Source organism: Rhyacophila brunnea, unplaced genomic scaffold, assembly GCF_057557595.1.
Source record: "Rhyacophila brunnea isolate RB1 unplaced genomic scaffold, BYU_Rbru_1.0 scaffold_1, whole genome shotgun sequence".
Lineage (NCBI taxonomy): Eukaryota > Metazoa > Arthropoda > Insecta > Trichoptera > Rhyacophilidae > Rhyacophila > Rhyacophila brunnea.
The window spans coordinates 44,287,482-44,306,297 of record NW_028232751.1 but is presented as its reverse complement, the minus strand read 5'-3'; the positions used below and the strand labels follow the sequence as shown (position 1 = coordinate 44,306,297).

The 18,816-nt window shown below is 34.0% G+C and overlaps 1 protein-coding gene across 4 annotated transcripts in view; it reads right to left on the bottom strand.

Annotated features, from left to right (window-relative positions):
• LOC147079824 (sorting nexin-13-like) overlaps positions 1–18,816 on the bottom strand; it is a 38,286-nt gene that overhangs the window by 13,458 nt on the left and 6,012 nt on the right. For 2 of the 4 annotated variants that reach the window (XM_085944698.1, XM_085944691.1), the window contains exons 4-14: positions 16,702–16,913; positions 14,291–14,511; positions 13,112–13,276; positions 11,562–11,731; positions 11,213–11,326; positions 10,138–10,279; positions 9,593–9,745; positions 7,904–8,133; positions 5,609–5,697; positions 5,025–5,119; positions 1,825–1,887 (exon numbers count right to left, since the gene is read on the bottom strand). In XM_085944698.1, the coding sequence (XP_085800824.1) occupies positions 1,825–1,887; positions 5,025–5,119; positions 5,609–5,697; positions 7,904–8,133; positions 9,593–9,745; positions 10,138–10,279; positions 11,213–11,326; positions 11,562–11,731; positions 13,112–13,276; positions 14,291–14,511; positions 16,702–16,913 (1,654 nt within the window). The remainder of the gene's footprint in view (positions 1–1,824; positions 1,888–5,024; positions 5,120–5,608; positions 5,698–7,903; positions 8,134–9,592; positions 9,746–10,137; positions 10,280–11,212; positions 11,327–11,561; positions 11,732–13,111; positions 13,277–14,290; positions 14,512–16,701; positions 16,914–18,816) is intronic. The other 2 variants (XM_085944711.1, XM_085944703.1) reach the window with 1 other exon arrangement.

The following is an 18,816-nucleotide window of genomic DNA, read 5'->3' as shown; positions in this document are numbered from 1 at the left end:
CTAATCACGATTATACACATAATTAATATCCCGTATAGGAGAAGCTATAAGCTAGTTTTTAGAGGTTATATGCATTAATAACTTTTGGACACTTAAAAATGATTTTGACATTTCGTATGGGGCAATCACAGCCACCTATTAACCAGAGTAGTGTAGAGTGTGTAGTCAATGAGGTTTCATTCTGGTCTTATGCTGCTAACTTCACATAAGCCCAAACTGACTGGACAATATACAATTTTAGTTTCCAGTAGCAGCAGCAAAATAAAATAGCTACATTCCCTCTGGTGTCTAACAAATGAGAGAACCAAGATTATAATTTTTTCACATCACACCTCAGAACTGCCTGTGCGTTATATGCTAATAATTGCGTGAGAAAATAATATGTTAGTAGTTAATTAAATATGACATAAGTTGGTCAGTGTTTATAGACATTTAGAAAGGTACTTACCAAGATTATGATTTAAATTTAATATCCAAAACAATAAATAGATTAAAGGCGTTGAAGAATACCTTCTTCTATAGAGACGAAGCCTAAATATATGAAAATTGAAAACAGCTTATTAAGACTATTACTGAATTAGCTGTTTTTTCATATTGCAGATTCATTTGTATCAAACATCGAAATTTTGTGCTCTGAGATTTATTTATCTTGGCTTCAATGACATAAAAATGCTTTACATTAGTGGTACAAACATAAAACTAGTATTTCCAAAAAATTAACCGTAATTGTATATAGAATATTTAGGTGAACAATCACAAGACATGCCAAATAACAGTACATTACAAATACAGTACAACAAACCATCAAAACAGGCCACCATCTTGTTAATGTCATGTTTCAATGCTGCCAAAGAAATAGAATATAAATTGTTCTGTAGATACAAATACACCACACTAAAAGCGTTCTGTAATTACCACCAAGTGCTTCAATACAAAAAGTTCATATGAATCCTTTCAGAAGTTTGAAATTGCTTTGTATGAAAAGAAATAAACATTTTATTCCTAAAATAATTAAATTATACTACACCAACTCCCTGTACATATATGTTATTATTTTCATGGCAGCGTTTATAATTTTAATGATTTTGCCCAACTAGTATTGAGATTCGAACCCGCGTTCTTTGGATTCACAGCCACGTGCTCTACCAGAGTCACGGGTTCGAATCCCAGTGGGCGTTGTTAAATTATATTTGTTCAATAAAGACATGTTACATTCTTGAATCTTGAGAATATAATAATATTTAAAAAAATAGTTCACCATCCGTTTAAGGGGGGACATGCTCGGCGTACGTCAAAATGGAGCTTTTATGCTATTTTCAAAGCATGATCCTGGACATTCCTTAAACGTTGTAGATAATCTATTTACATAATTTTGAAGCCTTATTATCCTTTATATTTATTTTAAACATTTGATCACTGCATAAAGTTTTTTTATTACATAAAATAGTATTCTTTTAAACCTCTCGCTCTAATGTTTTAGAATATAGTCATATTTCAATACGTCCATGTGAAGTGGTGTTAAGATTTTTAAATTTATTAATTTTTAAAAGCATTTATAAAACTATTAGTAAAATTTATGTCGACATTATTATAGTGAAATATTTACAATAAAAAATTATACAACAATTTATGATGGTATATCATACCATGCATGTTGTTTTTTATATCTTAAAACCTATTCTGTGACTTTGTATGACCTTCACATTTTTTTTATGCGACACATCAACTGCATGGGCATATAATGTATTATTATTTTTATTATCATTTATGAGAGATAAGTAAGTATATTATTAGCATGCATCAAATATCAATATGCATGCATACCGTGTGATGTCTTGAGTCCAGGAGATTGCGACCGAGAATTTGGAGCAGTATTGTCAGAATTATCTGTAAATAATTACATAGCCATAGTCATCACATATACAAATAAAACAAACACATACACAAAACAATGGTTAACTCCACCCCCTGTTTTTTTCCGTAGAAAGCTCACAGAATGTAACTTGTTGAGGTGTGGATGTGAGGGGCTTACATGGCAATCTCAACGCATATAAAAACGGGATGCCCACCAAGCCAGTTTGGCTTCAAGGTAATGTAATAAAGGTAAAGTTTGCCTTCAAAGTAGATCGATGACATATTTTTTCTGTTCAACTATAAATGACAATAAATGGGCCACCCGTATCTCACATCACCAAGCTACTTCTGGTGTGCTCTACAGTATTAGTTTGCATTGTACATATTTTGGTAGAGAGATCATACCGTCACCACATCTGTGGGCTTTGTGCCTTTTATACAATACTATGAACCGAGCGGCATACACGTCGCTTACAAGTCGAGTCAAGCCTATCAGGCACCATTAACGAGGAGTGCAAGACTAGTAAATGCGCTCCCTAAAGACATAGACATTTTCAATGATATACTTTGCATTTTGTTTCTGAAACTTTATTTTATTGTATAAAATTGTTTATGTTTTTTTTTTATATTATTATTATTTTACTTCTCTCTTGTGAGAGTAATATTTGTTATAATATAAATCTCATGTTGTGAACGTCCTGAATCTTGATTTGTTATGTCCACAATGTTTTGTTTTCTTAAATAAATAAATAAACAATTCATGGATCTCAGATTCGAATTTTGGGTATGGCAAATATACATATTATTGTTTTTCAATTTATGTTTGCAGTCAGAGTATGAACCTAATAGGTTGAGCAAGTGACCAACATCCATTTCTCATAAAAAAAATGTTATTATAAACCTCCACTCTGTGGAGGCCCATATGATGCTATTACGATCGGACATGGTCATTTGGCTAGTCAAATTTCAAAACACTGAAACTGAAATTCATGAGGTGTAGGCTGTTATTGTTGGCATACAATAAGAGTTTGTTTTGTTTGAAACTAGAATTGATAATTCATATGTTTACCGGATACAACAATAATATTGGTACCTCAACAACTTTAATATGTTTATCTGGACTATTGCATGCACGGATAATTGATTGCCAAATTGTGATCTATTTCCAAAAACAAATAGGTTTCACTGACAAAGTTTAGTGTGCACTATTTATGTTGGATCTTAACAGCCTACCTCCACCCTTCGCCACTGCTTTCCACTCTGTATTAGATACATTAATTATTTACAAGATGAAACACATGTCATTTTCGAAACAGAAAGTAAGCAAAAAATACTATTTATTTCTTAGGCTCCCAATTTGATTCACGTTAATCCATACATGCGCCACGCACCAATCGAATACTACAGTGTATTTCAATGATATCGGTAGCAAAAAAAAGTTATGATGAACAAATGAAAGGATTTTACAATGTTTCAATGAAAACCTAGTATTAGAATATTCAATTTTTTACACATTTCATTTAGTCAGTGGCCACCAATAAAGGCCACGGCAAGCCGCTGATTTTGCACCACTGAACTATAGTATGCAATTACATTCACGAGAAAGTCAATAGGGTAAAATCATTGAATCCACACATCCCATAATGTTGTACTTCAACTGAACCAACCAATTGATTGAACTGTCAAGTCTACTTTCTAATTTAAATTCCCAAAATGGGTATGAAACTGTATTGATAATTAAAAATACCAATTACCATCAAAGTCAATGAATCAGATTGTCATAATGTATTATGTGGCTTAATCAACCAGCATTATAAATTATAGTCAGCATCATGATTTATTACAGATCAAGTGACAAATTAAAAAAAGAGATAAAGGCCATTCGACCCCTAAAAATTATAATGAAAAATATTTTGCTCCATTTCTAGGTACAGTGGAACCTCGATCTACCATTCTCGCATAAATCGTTTTCCCGCACGGATCGTTCATTTTTGAAAGTCCCGCAAACACCCATAAGAACAATGTTAAATAATCCCGCATTAACCGTTCCCTGACTTATCGTTATCCTCGATCTATCGTCTAAATATTATGGTCCCGTCACAAATATTATCCCAATTCACCATTTTTGTTGAATATTTTTCATTTCGCTTTCGTAGAATTGTTTATGATACTTACTAACTTACTACAGACCTTTCAGTCAGGTTCAGAGAGGTCGGCCGGCGCTCAGGCTTGGCTCGCATCTCGTATCACGTAATTTTATAAGTCTCAACTAAAATGCCCATGAAGGAAACTAGAACTCTAGCTGAGAAACTGTAAATAATTCTAAACGTTGAAGAAAATCCAGGAGAAAAACGAGTTTTTTTATTTTTTATATATCCCGCATTTGTCATTTTTTTCTTGGGTCTCTTGAAAACCGTAGAATCGGGGTTTCACTGTATATAAGAAAAGAAAAACATTAAGCCGGCTTCAACATCTAAACTCGTCTCGTCTATACATCGATATGATGTAATCGTTATTCACAAAATACACATTACCAAATGGACCTCCGCAAATTGGTGAAATGCAACATTTTAGTTTTAAAAAAATCTGGTGTCGCTAGCAAAAAATTGTACGCTACAGGTCGCTCGCCGTTAGTGTTGCAGTTACGCCTGCACAAACCGCTATGAACCACCCATTTTAATTCAAACTTCGCTGGACGCCGTATTTCATACAAAACGAGAGACGAGCGCACCAATATTTACGTCGTCCAAAAGATTGAAATATAATTATACGAGTATACATGATTATACGAGTATATATAATTATACAAGGGTAGACCAGTTCAGAAGATTTCAATACATAATAATCGCTGCTGGGCGTTTGATGGCATTTTTGTTTGGTGTTTCATTTTGTTAATGCCTGACATTTCGAAAGGTTGCAATCGTAACTGTCACTAAGCTCATATATGCGCAGCCGGCTATGCAACATGAATGCGACATTCCTACAAGGTTTGATTTATGGCTGTGTCGCAGACGAGGCGAGTTTAGATGTGCGAGCCGGCTATAGCTCACTGTATCAGCTTGTCGAAAAATTGTTTTGTCTATGAATGCATAATTCTGTCCATATGTTCTTAGTATAATACGATAAAGAATCAGTAGTTATTTAAAAGACTTTGGAAAATAAAAACCAACCACCACTTAGACGCCCATCAGATAAAGAATTCAGACTTGTTTTGGAGCCAAAAGAAATCATTCCTGTACTGCCGGAGCGCTTCTCTTCACTGAATCTGTAATAAATAACCAATTGACATTTTACCATAACTGGATTCATAACAGATAAATGGATTAATTTCTGATAGAAAATATACAAGAATATCTAATTATATGTTATTACTGTATTTCCTCGATTATAAGATGCCATTGATTATAAGACGCACCCTAATTTTTATATACAAAAATAATAAAAAATAAAAATTATGTAAACTTTACTATAACAGATAAAGCCATACAATCACAATAAAAATAGGAATAACATGTAGCACAAGTTATTGTGTTATATTTCAATTAATATGATTGTATTATTAATTATGTAACATTATAATTTCGATACAATTTTGTCATATTTCAAGATTGGCATTGCTCCATTTTTCATTGCTCCCGTTTATTAAACTATTTGTCCCCACCGGCTAATCAATTTTGTATTGAACTTTGAACTATTTACTGTCAAGCTTGGTGACAGTATGTAGGTATGTATTAAAAAATTTAAGAAGACTCACTTTTCGGATGCATTCATGCCTTCAATCATATCAAGTTCTGCCAATAGCCGAGAGTATTGTGCGGAAGAATGAAAATCAGTTTCCACAACCTTAGATAAAAAAAAAAAAAAAATTAATAAAACGAACAAGATTGCTTCTATAAAGTACATACAGTCGAACTTGGTTATTACGATCACGAAAATAGCAAGATCCCGGATGAAATGAGATGCGTTTTGACATTTTAGTTTTAGATTTTCTCCATACAATTATTCATTTTTATAACGAGCTACTTCTCGGGTATACTGAGCAAAACTGTTAATGTGTCGATTGATTAAAAACAACATTTTCGATGCTATGCAATAAAATCCGACCGGGCAGTTAACTAGACCGATGCCGCCGGGATCGGATTACGTTTATGACGCTAGTTAAGTGTCTAAGTACCTAATTGGTGTTTTCGCCGACAACATTGAAAAAGTATCCACGCATATGGTTGAAATTGCATGCAAAAAATCCAAGCTTTGTGAAGTCAGTGGTTCCGACCAGCACCGGCAGCTCAGCACTTCATTACAATAAACAACTTCTTTTGTAGTTTATAAATGCTATGCTTGTTTTGGGGATTTTTACCATGGTTTTCAGATTTTTTATATTCTGACCTGACCGAGGCATACCTGTTACCCCCACGGTGAAGCTATGCGACCTGGAATACGCCGATGATGCTGTCCTATTCGACAACTCAATCAAGGGCATTCAAGAGACAATCGACAGGTTACATAACAAATCCTCTCGCGTTGGTTTGAAAATCAACACGAAGAAAACCAACGTCTTGTGCAATAGCACCTGTCCTGATTCAGATTTCCCTCTGATTTTTTTTTTTTTTTTTTTTTTTTTTTTTTCGACCATGTCCGATCCTGATAGGATCATATGGGCCTCCACAGAGTGGAGGTTTGTGTTGACAGATTTTGTTTTTTACGAGAAATGGATGTCAGCCACTTGCTCAACCTATTAGGTCCATACCCTGACACACACAAATTGAAAAACAATTTTTGTACTTGCCAGACCCAGGATTCGAACCTGGGACCCACGGCTTTGTAGTCCAACGCTTATGCCGCGCGGCCACCGTGGCGATGGACAAAGCATCGAGAGCGTCGACAGCTTCAAGTATCTGGGGGTACACATCACGGGAGATGGCATTTTGCAGAAAGAGCTCGCTATCCGAATGGGAATGGCTGGAGCAACATTCAACTCGATGCGAAATGTCTGGGACTCACGATTGTACTCGGTCAAAACCAAATGCCGTTTATTCGACGCTTGCATTCTGACGGTGCTGCTTTACGGTAGCGAATCATGGCACCTTACGAAGGCTCAGAGCAACCGTATACTGAGCTTCGAAAACAGATGTTTGCGACGAATACTGGGTGTGCGGTGGTATGACTTTAGGAGCAACGAGGAGATAAGAGAACGTACCAAGCAGCCTCTCATCACACTGAAAGTGAAGAGGCGACGTTGGACCTGGCTCGGCCACGTGCTGCGGATGCCAGAAGAGAACTTTAACCTGGCTTGCCTGTTCTTCAAGCCGACCGGATTCCGGCGTCCTGGAAGGCCGCTAAATACAATCTACAGAGTGTATACGGCGGAGCTACGGGATGCTGGTTTGACCTGGAACGAAGCAAGAAGACTGGCGAGCGACAGGGATTCTTGGAGGCGCCGCGTGGTGTCCATATGCTCCAGCTAAAGGGCGGATATGGGCAAAGAAGAAGAAGAAGAAATAGAATGTGGCGTGAAAAATGTTGTAATACGATATAACGAGTAATGCTTATAACGAGCAAATTCAGTCGGTCCCATCTTCCTCATAATAACCAAGTTTGACTATATATATTTAACATACATAATTTTGAAAACACTTCTGAGAAAATATATTATAACCAATAGAAAAAATCTTTTTGAAAAAAGTAAGACACCCTCTGCAGGAATCGAACCTGCATCTCTCGGGTATCGCGCCCACGCACATAGACCACTATGCTAAAGGATATAAATTTATCTTGACCATTTTTTATCTGAATCATATGGGATAGTAGCAATATCTAAAAACTTAAAAAGGATTTTATTTTTATTTGAAGATAAACTTACAAAATCTAAAAACTGTTAAAATGTTTGTATGTTGATATAATCAGTTAATATTTCACATTATTTTTATCATTAATAGGTTTTTAAAATACCCATAGTTTAATTAAAGAAACACTAAATGGACAATAAGATGTTGTTTATTATTTACTGAAATTTTACACTACGCAACAACAATATATTTAAAATATTTACTTTCAATTTGGTCAGCACACAGTCTTCCACATCATCAAACCAGTTTGTTGTTCTATTATCGATTGGCGAGTTGAGATGGCTGAGGAAAGTCCGGGAAACTGCAGGGGGTATATCTAAGCGGCTAAGTGATCCAACTGCCAAATATTGGTCATGAATACCCTTTGCTCCTATTTTAACGGGCGCCAAGATATTTTCAATTTCACCCTTAAGACCACTGCTAGCCTTTTGAGCTAAAAATTTATAAAAACAAGTTTTGAAACCGCTATCTTATAAGATGAAAAAATAATGAATAAACACAATTAAGATCGCAGAATAAGTTAAACTAATGTTAAAATACATTTTAGAATATAAATCAAACATTAACTGAATGTATGCCACAAGCGCGTTAACATGCTCTCTAATTCCGTGCGCACAAGGCCGGCCATATAAATGAGCATGTATACATGTTGTACTTTACACAACTAGCCCCCCCCCCCTTCAGTTGTTTCAAACAATTTAATATATTATACACACAGCGCCACCTCTTGGAATCATGGTGAAATACTTAACCGAAATACAAGTCTTTATGATATTCCTACTTTTAATATACCTCCAAAAAAGATATGTTTATGAGGTTTAATTCGCGGCCCAATAGGTATTGCCATGCTAATTATTCTGAGCAAGTGAAGGTGGTGCTAATTGCTATATATACATATATATACCTTTGCTAATTGTATCAGTGTCGACCCATTGAACCCTACAGGATGGTAAACTGGTCCATCAAGTCGCACCGTGAGTGTAAAACCAAGGCATCTACAAATTATTCAATTTCGAGATTAAATACAAAACAACTGCAAAAGTCGTGAACTTGATAATGTAAAAGTGAAGTAACTGAAAGAACATGCAATATAATGTACATATAAACCAAATATTATGGTTTTTTTTTTTAGAAACTCTATTTCTCCTAACAAAACGAAGACTTCAAATCCTAATATATCCAGAATATGTCTTTTGCAGATGCCTTGGTTTTACACTCACGGTGCGAAGTGATGTACATAATATACTCTGTTGGTTGATTTACCACTCTCACCATCCTGTGGGTTGTTGGTACATTGGCCTGTAAGTAAAGAGAAATGGAATACTCACACCAGGGTCTCACTCAACTTGTTTTGTTTGCCTAGCAATTTTGGGGGTGTGGTTTAATTTAATTGGTGGATTTCTAACAAAACATAATAGGAAATCATTGTTTTATTTGAGTACAAGTCTGGTAGTTTTACAGTGGTTAACATCACGCGTGTATTTACTGTAGAAAATAATTTAACGTACAATTTTAAACTTTTCACCCTTATCATGACAAAGCATAAAACACTAATATGCACACTTTTTTCCCATAGCGGCAGCTTACTGTGACAGCACATAACGTGATCATAATGTATTTGAACCTTTAATCCGGCCCCTTAGAGTCAAAGAAATGTATTTCATTTTTCTCTACTTTACAGGAGACCACAAACACAAGTAAATTTACATTCCACAGACATTAACAAGAAAGTGTTTGCAGGAGATATGTATGTATTGAAGTTTCTTTATCACTTAACATAACATGTCATTTAATGTCCAGTAAGTACCATACATAACTCAAAATTGTTAAAAATTAAGATAAGTTTCTTTGACTCTAAGGTGCTGAATTACAAGACACAAAATAATGCGTACCAGCTATACATTTTGCAGTGGAGACTCTCCAGGCTTGTATACTAAGTAGACAAAATATATATGTATGGGCACCAACTGACTGTGCATAGTCTAAAAAGTAACAAAGGGCCAAATGATTGTCTAGCAGGAAACCCAAAGGAAGCTGTGTTTTAACTGAAAAACAAGATGAGATGACATGTTAAATGAGGTTTATAATAATTCAGCTAACACAATTTATTAGCACTTCAAATTAAATTATCATAAGCTTATGCTGAGCATCTTAAGCAATTATCTACAAGATTACGTCCTTTCATTTAGGCAAACAAAATTCTGAATGAAAGAACAGATTTAATTATCCCTTCAATCATTATGTAGAAAAGACTGCATTCTTTAATAGAGTTAGGACATTACCATCTAATATACTATGAAGGTATTTCTAACTTCTGAAGACAGTACAGGAGTACGATTGAGGACACAATGGTTATGTGTAATGATTTGGTAATTTGAAAAACAATGGGTTCCAGCCAATGAAAAATTGGAAAGAAAATCAAGTTCATTCAATTTACCCAATGGTTTAATTTTTGGTGCTGTAGATATGGCAGGGGCCAGCGCCAAGCATCTTCCGTTCATGATCTTTATTAAATACTGTAACGATGACAACTGCTGTTTTACCGTGATATCGCATTCACCTCCTGTGTCCTTAGAAACCTTAAAATAAAATGAAAACATTCAAAGGATGATTACTTTATGAAAGTGCACATGGACGCCATCTGCGACTTCAGTTGTAAAATGATAGTATTTATTATAATATAAGTGTTTGCTTTGTGCATTCATAAAAAAACCTATTTCTCTCATATAGATATGCCCAGGGCCCCCAGACTAGAATCATTGGTGCGCCCCTTACCTAAGTTTAAAGGCAGTGTGCATAGTAGCGTTTCCCAAATAGTGTTCCGAGGTAAAATTAAGTATTTTAGTGGTTTTTTGTGTTTATGAATACATCCACTTAAATTATGGAGTTGTCCAGTATCGACACAATAATAAAAAATTGCATCGCACAACCATTAGACGATTTTTTTACTATTAGTGCAAACTTGTGATGTGTGTTTAACTCACTAATCTGGTTTATCACACATGGCCCCAGGTTAGAGCCATGTCAGCTATGTATAGGAGGACTACAGCTATGTCAGGATGAATGGTATAGGAACGCAGAAGGGACAGACAGACAAACATTCATTTATATATATATAGATATATACTGAAATTCGAAACCCCGACCACGCACTCCGGCTCGTCGGCCTCCGTCTACCCTCCAAATTTTGTCGAAATCCGTCTGCGCGTGTGGATTTATATAAAGAAAACCGAAGGACAGTACAAAGAAACATCCAAATATATTTTCAAAATCATAGTATAGATAGTCCATTTCTCATGCATCTCAAATCTTAAAATTCGATTTTCTCAAAACATATAAAACTGGACATACAATATCTTTGCATGAAACTATCGAATATACAATATAAAGGTTAACATATACAGAGAAAGTCAAAATCAAGTGGTGGTAGTAATGCACAGGACATACAGCATTGACCATAATTATTGGAAAATCCTTATAATAATATTTATACTCTTATAAGAAATACTAACCAAATTTTGTATTTCTTTCTGCACCAGGTCTAACGTAGCTTTTAATTCGTTAACATTATCCGTAGTTCGCAGAACGGATAGGAAAGACTCTGATGATAACCCATCACGACAACTCTGGAAATTCAATATAGATACCAATATGTATTAAAAAAACTATCGCCTCTTATAAATAGAGTTTGAACACACATTTAGACTTCCATATATCGTACATTATACAATTAATTTCATTTAAGGAAATGTTGACAATTAATTAAACTTATTATTTATGGTGTTGATGACCTATTGGATAGGTCAGTGGTGATAATGAGTTTTAATTTAAAAGACATAGTTAAATAAAAAACTTTTATACCCAGCGTAGAACTAAAGTGTTAAGTGCATCAGGGTCTGTGGCATAGCGAAGGATAGACTGGAGAGCACTGCAAGAAACTGCTCTTATGACTGCGAAGGAAGCACGACTTTTTAATTTCCTTGATCCCAGGGAAATGTATGCCAAAATTTGAACGATTTCGGTAATAAAACCTATAAAGAAAATGAGCAAACATTGAAATAATAATATGTCATACATTTCATTTTAATTATCACTTTCGGTATTTCAACCGACTGCGTATGGTTACATGTAATTTGTACATATGCAGTTGGCCGTAGCACACTTCATCGTGAGCCGTTATCTTGGAAACATATGTTCGTATAACATTTAACCAAATGACGCGCTGTTCGTTGGAACATTTTACAGAGAAATAAGTTGTATGTTTGTTACAAAATGCGGCGCTAGTTATTAGATGTCTTTATAGATTTTACATAATTTATTGTTGAAACTACCTAAATATATACAGTATGATTTAATAAAACAATAATAAAATTGCAACATATTACTAGCTTCTGTCGATTAATTTGCTGGAATTTTCTAGATCTAAAAAATTAGTCATCTGTTTGAATAATTATGAAATACTAAGCCACAAATTATCAGTATTACAACGATTTTAGTAAGAGCTTCACTATACATTCAATGTGTGTCGTTAAAAATCTGCGAAAAATCAGATACTGCCATAGTAACATCGTGAGGCATAGAAAAGGTTCTACAATACTTGACTATTTATTTTATTCAACAAATAATTAACAAGATTTTAGAATGTAACATTTTTTTATTGAACATACATAATTTGAAAACTCTTCTGAGAAATATATAACCAATAGAAAAAATCTTTTTGAAAAAAATAAGATGAAATGAAAATAAAAAGATTTTTTCTATTGGTAATATATTTCTCAGAAGTGTTTTGAAATTTTGCATGATTCCACATTCTTTAATTAACAACGATCAGGACCGAGTTCGTCCGCTTCAATAGAGCATTCACAATTGATATAAAAATATACATTATTGTAATAATATATAATACACATAATATTCTTACAGCTATTTATTTACAACTTACTTTGTGGTGAAATGTTCAACAAACTAAAATTAAATGCTATACGCACGTAATATGTTTCCAAGATAACGGCTCACAATGAAGTGTGCTACAGTACATATTTACAGACACAATTGTGTACATTTTCCGCCTTTGGGAAACGTTTCCATTTCCCTCTGCTTAACTGAAGTTCCCTTCACTGTTTTACCCCAACAACGTTGTCTCTTTATGCACAACCCTAGGTTACCCGACCTGCTTTTCTCTTCAATCGAAGAGGAGTCTCTTGAGAGTGTATCTCATCCTTAAAAATGCGCTTCCTAATAGCATCATCTATTTTCACATTTCTTACAATTTAGATACCATAACCTACACATCAAGTAAAGAATTATTTGTTTTTATTATTGTCTTTATTGTTATATTTATAGAATATTGGAATCCATTTAGAGGTTTGATAGTAAAATCACAGTAAAAATAATATGTTACCAATACTTACATGATTCTATATCTTCATCAGTACAAATTTTCTCTCGAGATATAAGATTTTTTTCAAACTCTCTTTCTAGTTCGAAAAATTTGTGTTCAAAAGTCATATTCAACGATTTGTTTTTATCTAAATAACACCTTGAGTTTCCAGCATTTCGCTGACCATCCCGCACACCTATAACAAACAGATAATATAATTACACATAAGCTGATGTTTTTAATACGAGCTAATAAAAACGTGGTAATAATAAATAAATAAATTTTGTGAATGTTTAGTTGGTAAATAATTCAAACAATGGTATGTTGTAAATTTACAATATTTAGACATTTCATACACAAAAATACATATTTTTACTGTTTAGGATAATATTTGTCGTATATTTCATGTCAATTTATTTATTAGCGGTTTAAATTAATCGAAGACAATAATAATTATTATGTTTCATCACAAAAGCCAATGTCACGTTTCAGTTAAACCATTAAATAGGCTATGTGTTACTTTTGATTTGTAATAAATTATTATTGTTAACGAAAATAGTTGTACAATCATCTGTTTAAGCAAAGATGGGCAAAATAGCGGTTTGCTAAATTTTTCAAACACAGGTTTTCAGATTTTTTTTCCAAAGTAATTCTGCAATAATATTTTGTTTTATTATTTTTTGTTTCGTTACGCCAAAGTATAACTTTTAACGCGCGTACATAAGAACACGCCGATTTTTTAATAAGGCTTACACTCTAATCGAAGAATGGTGTACTCAACTGATAAACGTTAATTATCATTAATAATTCGGAAATACCTAGAACTTATTAGAATTAATCTTGAAAAAAATTAAATGCCAGGCATGACATGACTAGAACCTGTATCTATTGAATCCAATGGCCAATGTAACAAAGAATGTTATGTTGTTAAATCTTGTGAATTATTCATTGAAAAAATAATATTTCACATTGCCAAAACTTGTACTTATTTGAATTGCATTGACCACCCATAATACATTTTAAACAGAATTTCTGTGATAAGGGTCTTTTTCCAATTGCACCAATAATTCATTGATAACAATATTTAATGGAGAAATCACACACTGGATATAAATTAAATATAGTATACAACGTGACATAATCAAATACATATTGAATTTTGTAATACAGATTGGGAATAGGTAATGAATATATTAAAATGGTGACATACCGCCAAAAATGGCTACGTCCGTGTCGCTTTTGTTGCGTCGATGTTGCTGAGCAGAATTTCTGGCTGGGGATCTGGCTGGCGATCCGGAACGTGTTGGTCCAGCACCCATACGTGCGGTTGACTTTTCTCCGCCACCAGCACCTCTGAAAAGTCTCAAATGACCAGCCAAATCTTCCACCAGCCGACCCGCCAAATAGTACAGCCAATTCACATTTTTTACTCTAAAAAATTTACAGCATTATACTCTTTATTTTACCAATAAATATTAATAAAAATTACACCTATAAAACAAAATGTAAATAACAATATAAATTATGACGATTTTTGTTGTACAATTCCCATCGATTCACAATCTAAAAATGAAATAAAATACGTAATATGAAATAAACATAATAAAATTGATCCTAACGTCATTACAGATTTAATGGTTGATTCAAATGGATCGTAATTACATATTGATAAAGAAGTTAACAATCACAGCAAGTATGTAACACGTTGGGAAATTGGTAGATATATTCATAATGGGTCCGGTCCTCTGTTAGCTTGAGCAAGACTACTCTAAACATTTACATGCGGTTCATATACTATACTCGTGCCAGGAGTCATGTGAATGTGCGATCAATTTGTATCACTTGCCACCACACTTCAGTACTCCTACAGGTTTGCCATTATTGCCAGACTGGAGAGCATAATATGATATTTCATGATGAATTTTGGTCTCACATTCCTTTCCTTTAGGCGATTTTACGGTACTGTAGCTAAAGAAATTTCACTTCAAAAGACAAGACTATAATATGTATCAGTAGCGAAGGGTGGGGGTAGGCTGTTAAGATCCGCCATAAATACTGCATATTAACTTTGTTAGTCATACATATTTGATTTATTGAACTGGTTAGTTTTTAAAAATTAATTAAACCCTGCATAAACCAAACCATAATAGTTTTGGTATACTTTGGGCGATACCACAAAATTGTGCACACTTTTCATTTACACTTATTTGATTTTGTTGGATTAAGAATACATATTACACATATTGTTGGGTATATTTTTTTTAAATTTATGAAGCCCTGCCTAAACCAAACTATAATAGATAAAAACTATTATTCTATCTTTAAATTTTCAAAGTTATGTATGATTTAATTGCATAATTTTAGAATTAACTATTTCTTTTATTCAACGAATAATTCACAAGATTTAAGATTATATCATTCTGATTATTGAACGTATATAATTTTGAAAAACACTTTCTGAGAGAATATATTATAACCAATAGAAAATCTTTTTTCAAAAAAAAGTATGCCAACCCGACGGGGAATCGAACTCCATATCTCCCAGGTTTACGCCCTGATCCGTGCATTACCACTATGTACGAGGTGACATACCAATTGCGACAAATTTTAACTATTGGTCAATTTTAATACCTACTCATTAGTGCTCTTCCAAATCAAGCTACTTTTGCAATCGATTTTTGTTTCTTAAATCTATAGATCACTAATTCATCTAAAGATGGATTAGTGATTAGGGATAGTGTTTTTTGACTATTATCTATTATGGCTTAGTTTTCATAGGGTTTAAAATAATTGTAGTCTTATTTCAATGAAAACAAATACGTATGACTGACAAAGTTTAGTGTGTACTATTTATGGCAGATTTTAACTACCTCCACCCTTCGCCACTGATATTATGTATATTGATACATCCCTGTTACAGGCGGGCTTCTCCCGGTGTAAAATAATCATTTAGTAGCTATAAGTCGAAACGTAACCCTGACCTCTAGAAACGGCTTCATAAAACATCTAATCTGATTCCTTGCTCAACCACGTAAGTAATTTTTTATTCATAAGTAAAGGCCTTCGTCCGGTGTGTGAAAATCACATATTGGGCGGAGGTGTAATTAAGATAAATTTAATTTAATTTAAAAAGTGTAAATGATGATGGATGAAAGAGATAATTTTAAGACTAAATATAAGTATTCAAATTGCGCAACAGTAAAATCTCCGCGCGCCTGTGCCGAGGTGGTCCTCGTGATTCGTCAAATCAAAAGGATCACACAATAAAATTTGGCCAATCACGAGAGTCCTTTTCGCTGGTCGGCGTGGGTACGGGAAATTTAAAAAGAAAGAAAGAAAGTTAGTAAGCGTCCTTTGTAAACCGTGTACGGACCTGCGAAACTGATTGTAAAAAAAAAATATCTAAAAGACTACAAAATAACGTTGTCCAACTAAATATTAAAATATATAACGCTAAGACCCGCACAAGAAAGACTTAGTGTTTTATTTAACCTAACAAACATAAATATATCGTTCTTTTTTGTGAATCCGGGGTTCGATGGACACCTGAGCTAGCCGCTGGAACCCCGGACATCTCAATATGATACATAATTATCATAATTGAACAGATTATGAACTCACCTATTTGATATATTTTGTGATAATGAGAGAACAGTTTCCCGAATAGCATCTACAAATTCTGTATCACGTGTTATGACAGTATACCACGGAGTAATGTAGCTATTCATAAGCAATCCAAAAATATCATGTAGATGCGTGTCAACGATTTCACTGCCGGTGATTCTTTGGTCACTGTTTTTCTTTTCTTCTTTATCATTGAAAATATACATCACCTGAAAAATATTGTGATATTGGATCATACAACAAGTACTAAAAATGGTCATCCCGGTATGTTGGTTTTAGCAATTTAAGGAAGTTTCTTGAATATTATAAGACTGTAGAGAAAAACAATCAGTATAGCTAGAAATGCTCTATTAAATTGTTTGTATATAGTGTCATCAAATATATCCTCCCCCTCAAAGTATGCCCCAAATCACGCATCAAAACTCCATATCAAGTCAGTAATCTAACCAAAAATATCGAATATGTTTACAAGGCGAATTTCGTGTACCCACGGTGACAAAGGAGTGAATACCCAAGAGTATTCATGGCCGCTCGCCCCTAAGCTAAATTTACCGTTTAGAGATTTTCAAAAATCTCTCAAGTAACCTGCCCCCTCTGCCCCTCACCAAGCCCTTAGATTTTGTTTGTATAATTGTAGACCAGTGTAAATTCTCCGGCGAAAGCGGAAGGTACCTCGCACTACGCATTCGGCGTGGCCATGCGCCGTTTCTCAGCGCAAAAATGCAAAACAGTGCTGGTTTCTAGATTATAAATCAGTGAATCCCTTTTACCGTTATTGTGTTAATAATAATTCATATAACCACCCTTAAAACGAATCGTGTGTCCGACAAAGTGCTTTGGTGTTAATCCCGGTAATGTGCCCAAACAAATTAATTCGCCCCAGTGCCGAATAAATTAGAAGTGTTACGACAATGGCCCGTAATAATAATGTATCTTCTCCGTTGCAACTAATGATGTTATATTACCGATGTTTGCCCATGCTTGTATAAATTAGTATAAATAAATTGCAGTTCTGCGCAGAATTATAAATAAAAAATGTGTGTTATCAATACTAAAGGTGCCTCGATGTCCTCACTTCCCAAACCTGAAGTAATACCCGATGGAGAATTTCACCAGCTGACATGTGAGTCTTCATCTTCGGTATTAATAGATAGCACAACACTCAAAAATTATAACCTTACTTTATAATAACAACTCATTAGCAAAATTCAATAACAACTGCTTGATCTGCAAACCGGCTAACTTCATATGGGAAAATTGTTCATGAAGGAGAAAAAACTTTAAGCGGAATTTAACAATTCCAAAATACAGTTGGAATTTTTTTTTTACAAATAAGATGCACTGAATTAATACACTATTTTAGCTTCCCTTTTACAGAGAAAATTTATATAAAGAGCGGAGTTGTTTCATTTACGATATTGGAAATTTGGAAAAACGCATTTATTTGTAGGTTTAGGAGTTTGAAATGTTGTGTGAGCATAGAAAACATGTTTTATAACACAATGCCTTAAAAATCTCATTTTTGGTCAAACGTGCAGTTAGCTGTTTGCAGATTAAGCAGTCGATATTTGTTACACCCACGATGGCTGCGAGGCTTAAGCCCCGGTCTATAGTATCGAGGATCCCAAGTTTGAATCCTGGGTCTGGCAAGTACACATATTGTTTTTCAATTTGGACCTAATAAATTGAGCAAGTGGCTGACATCTATCTGTATATATAAAAGAAAGTCGGGTTAGTTACACCATTTATAACTTGAGCATTTTATGGCTGGACCGATTTTTACGATCTTTAATTTGTTGGATTTGTCTCAGCCCCGAATAGCAGAATAACTATTAAAACATAGGATAAATCACGGAAAAAATAAATTATGAAGAAAATTCATTTTCTCATACATTTAGTATCGAACGGCTTTTGACTGATATCGATGAATTTAAACGAGGAGCTCGCGCATACGAAAACAAAATAAAATCACAAAAAATTTAAATCCGTATACAACACCATATCTGATACATGACAGAAACAATAAACAAGAAACAAACAAACAAAAGAAAGTGTGAACATGGCGTTTTTGACAGTTGATTCAGTTCAGCCTCAGATAATACCGAAAGACTT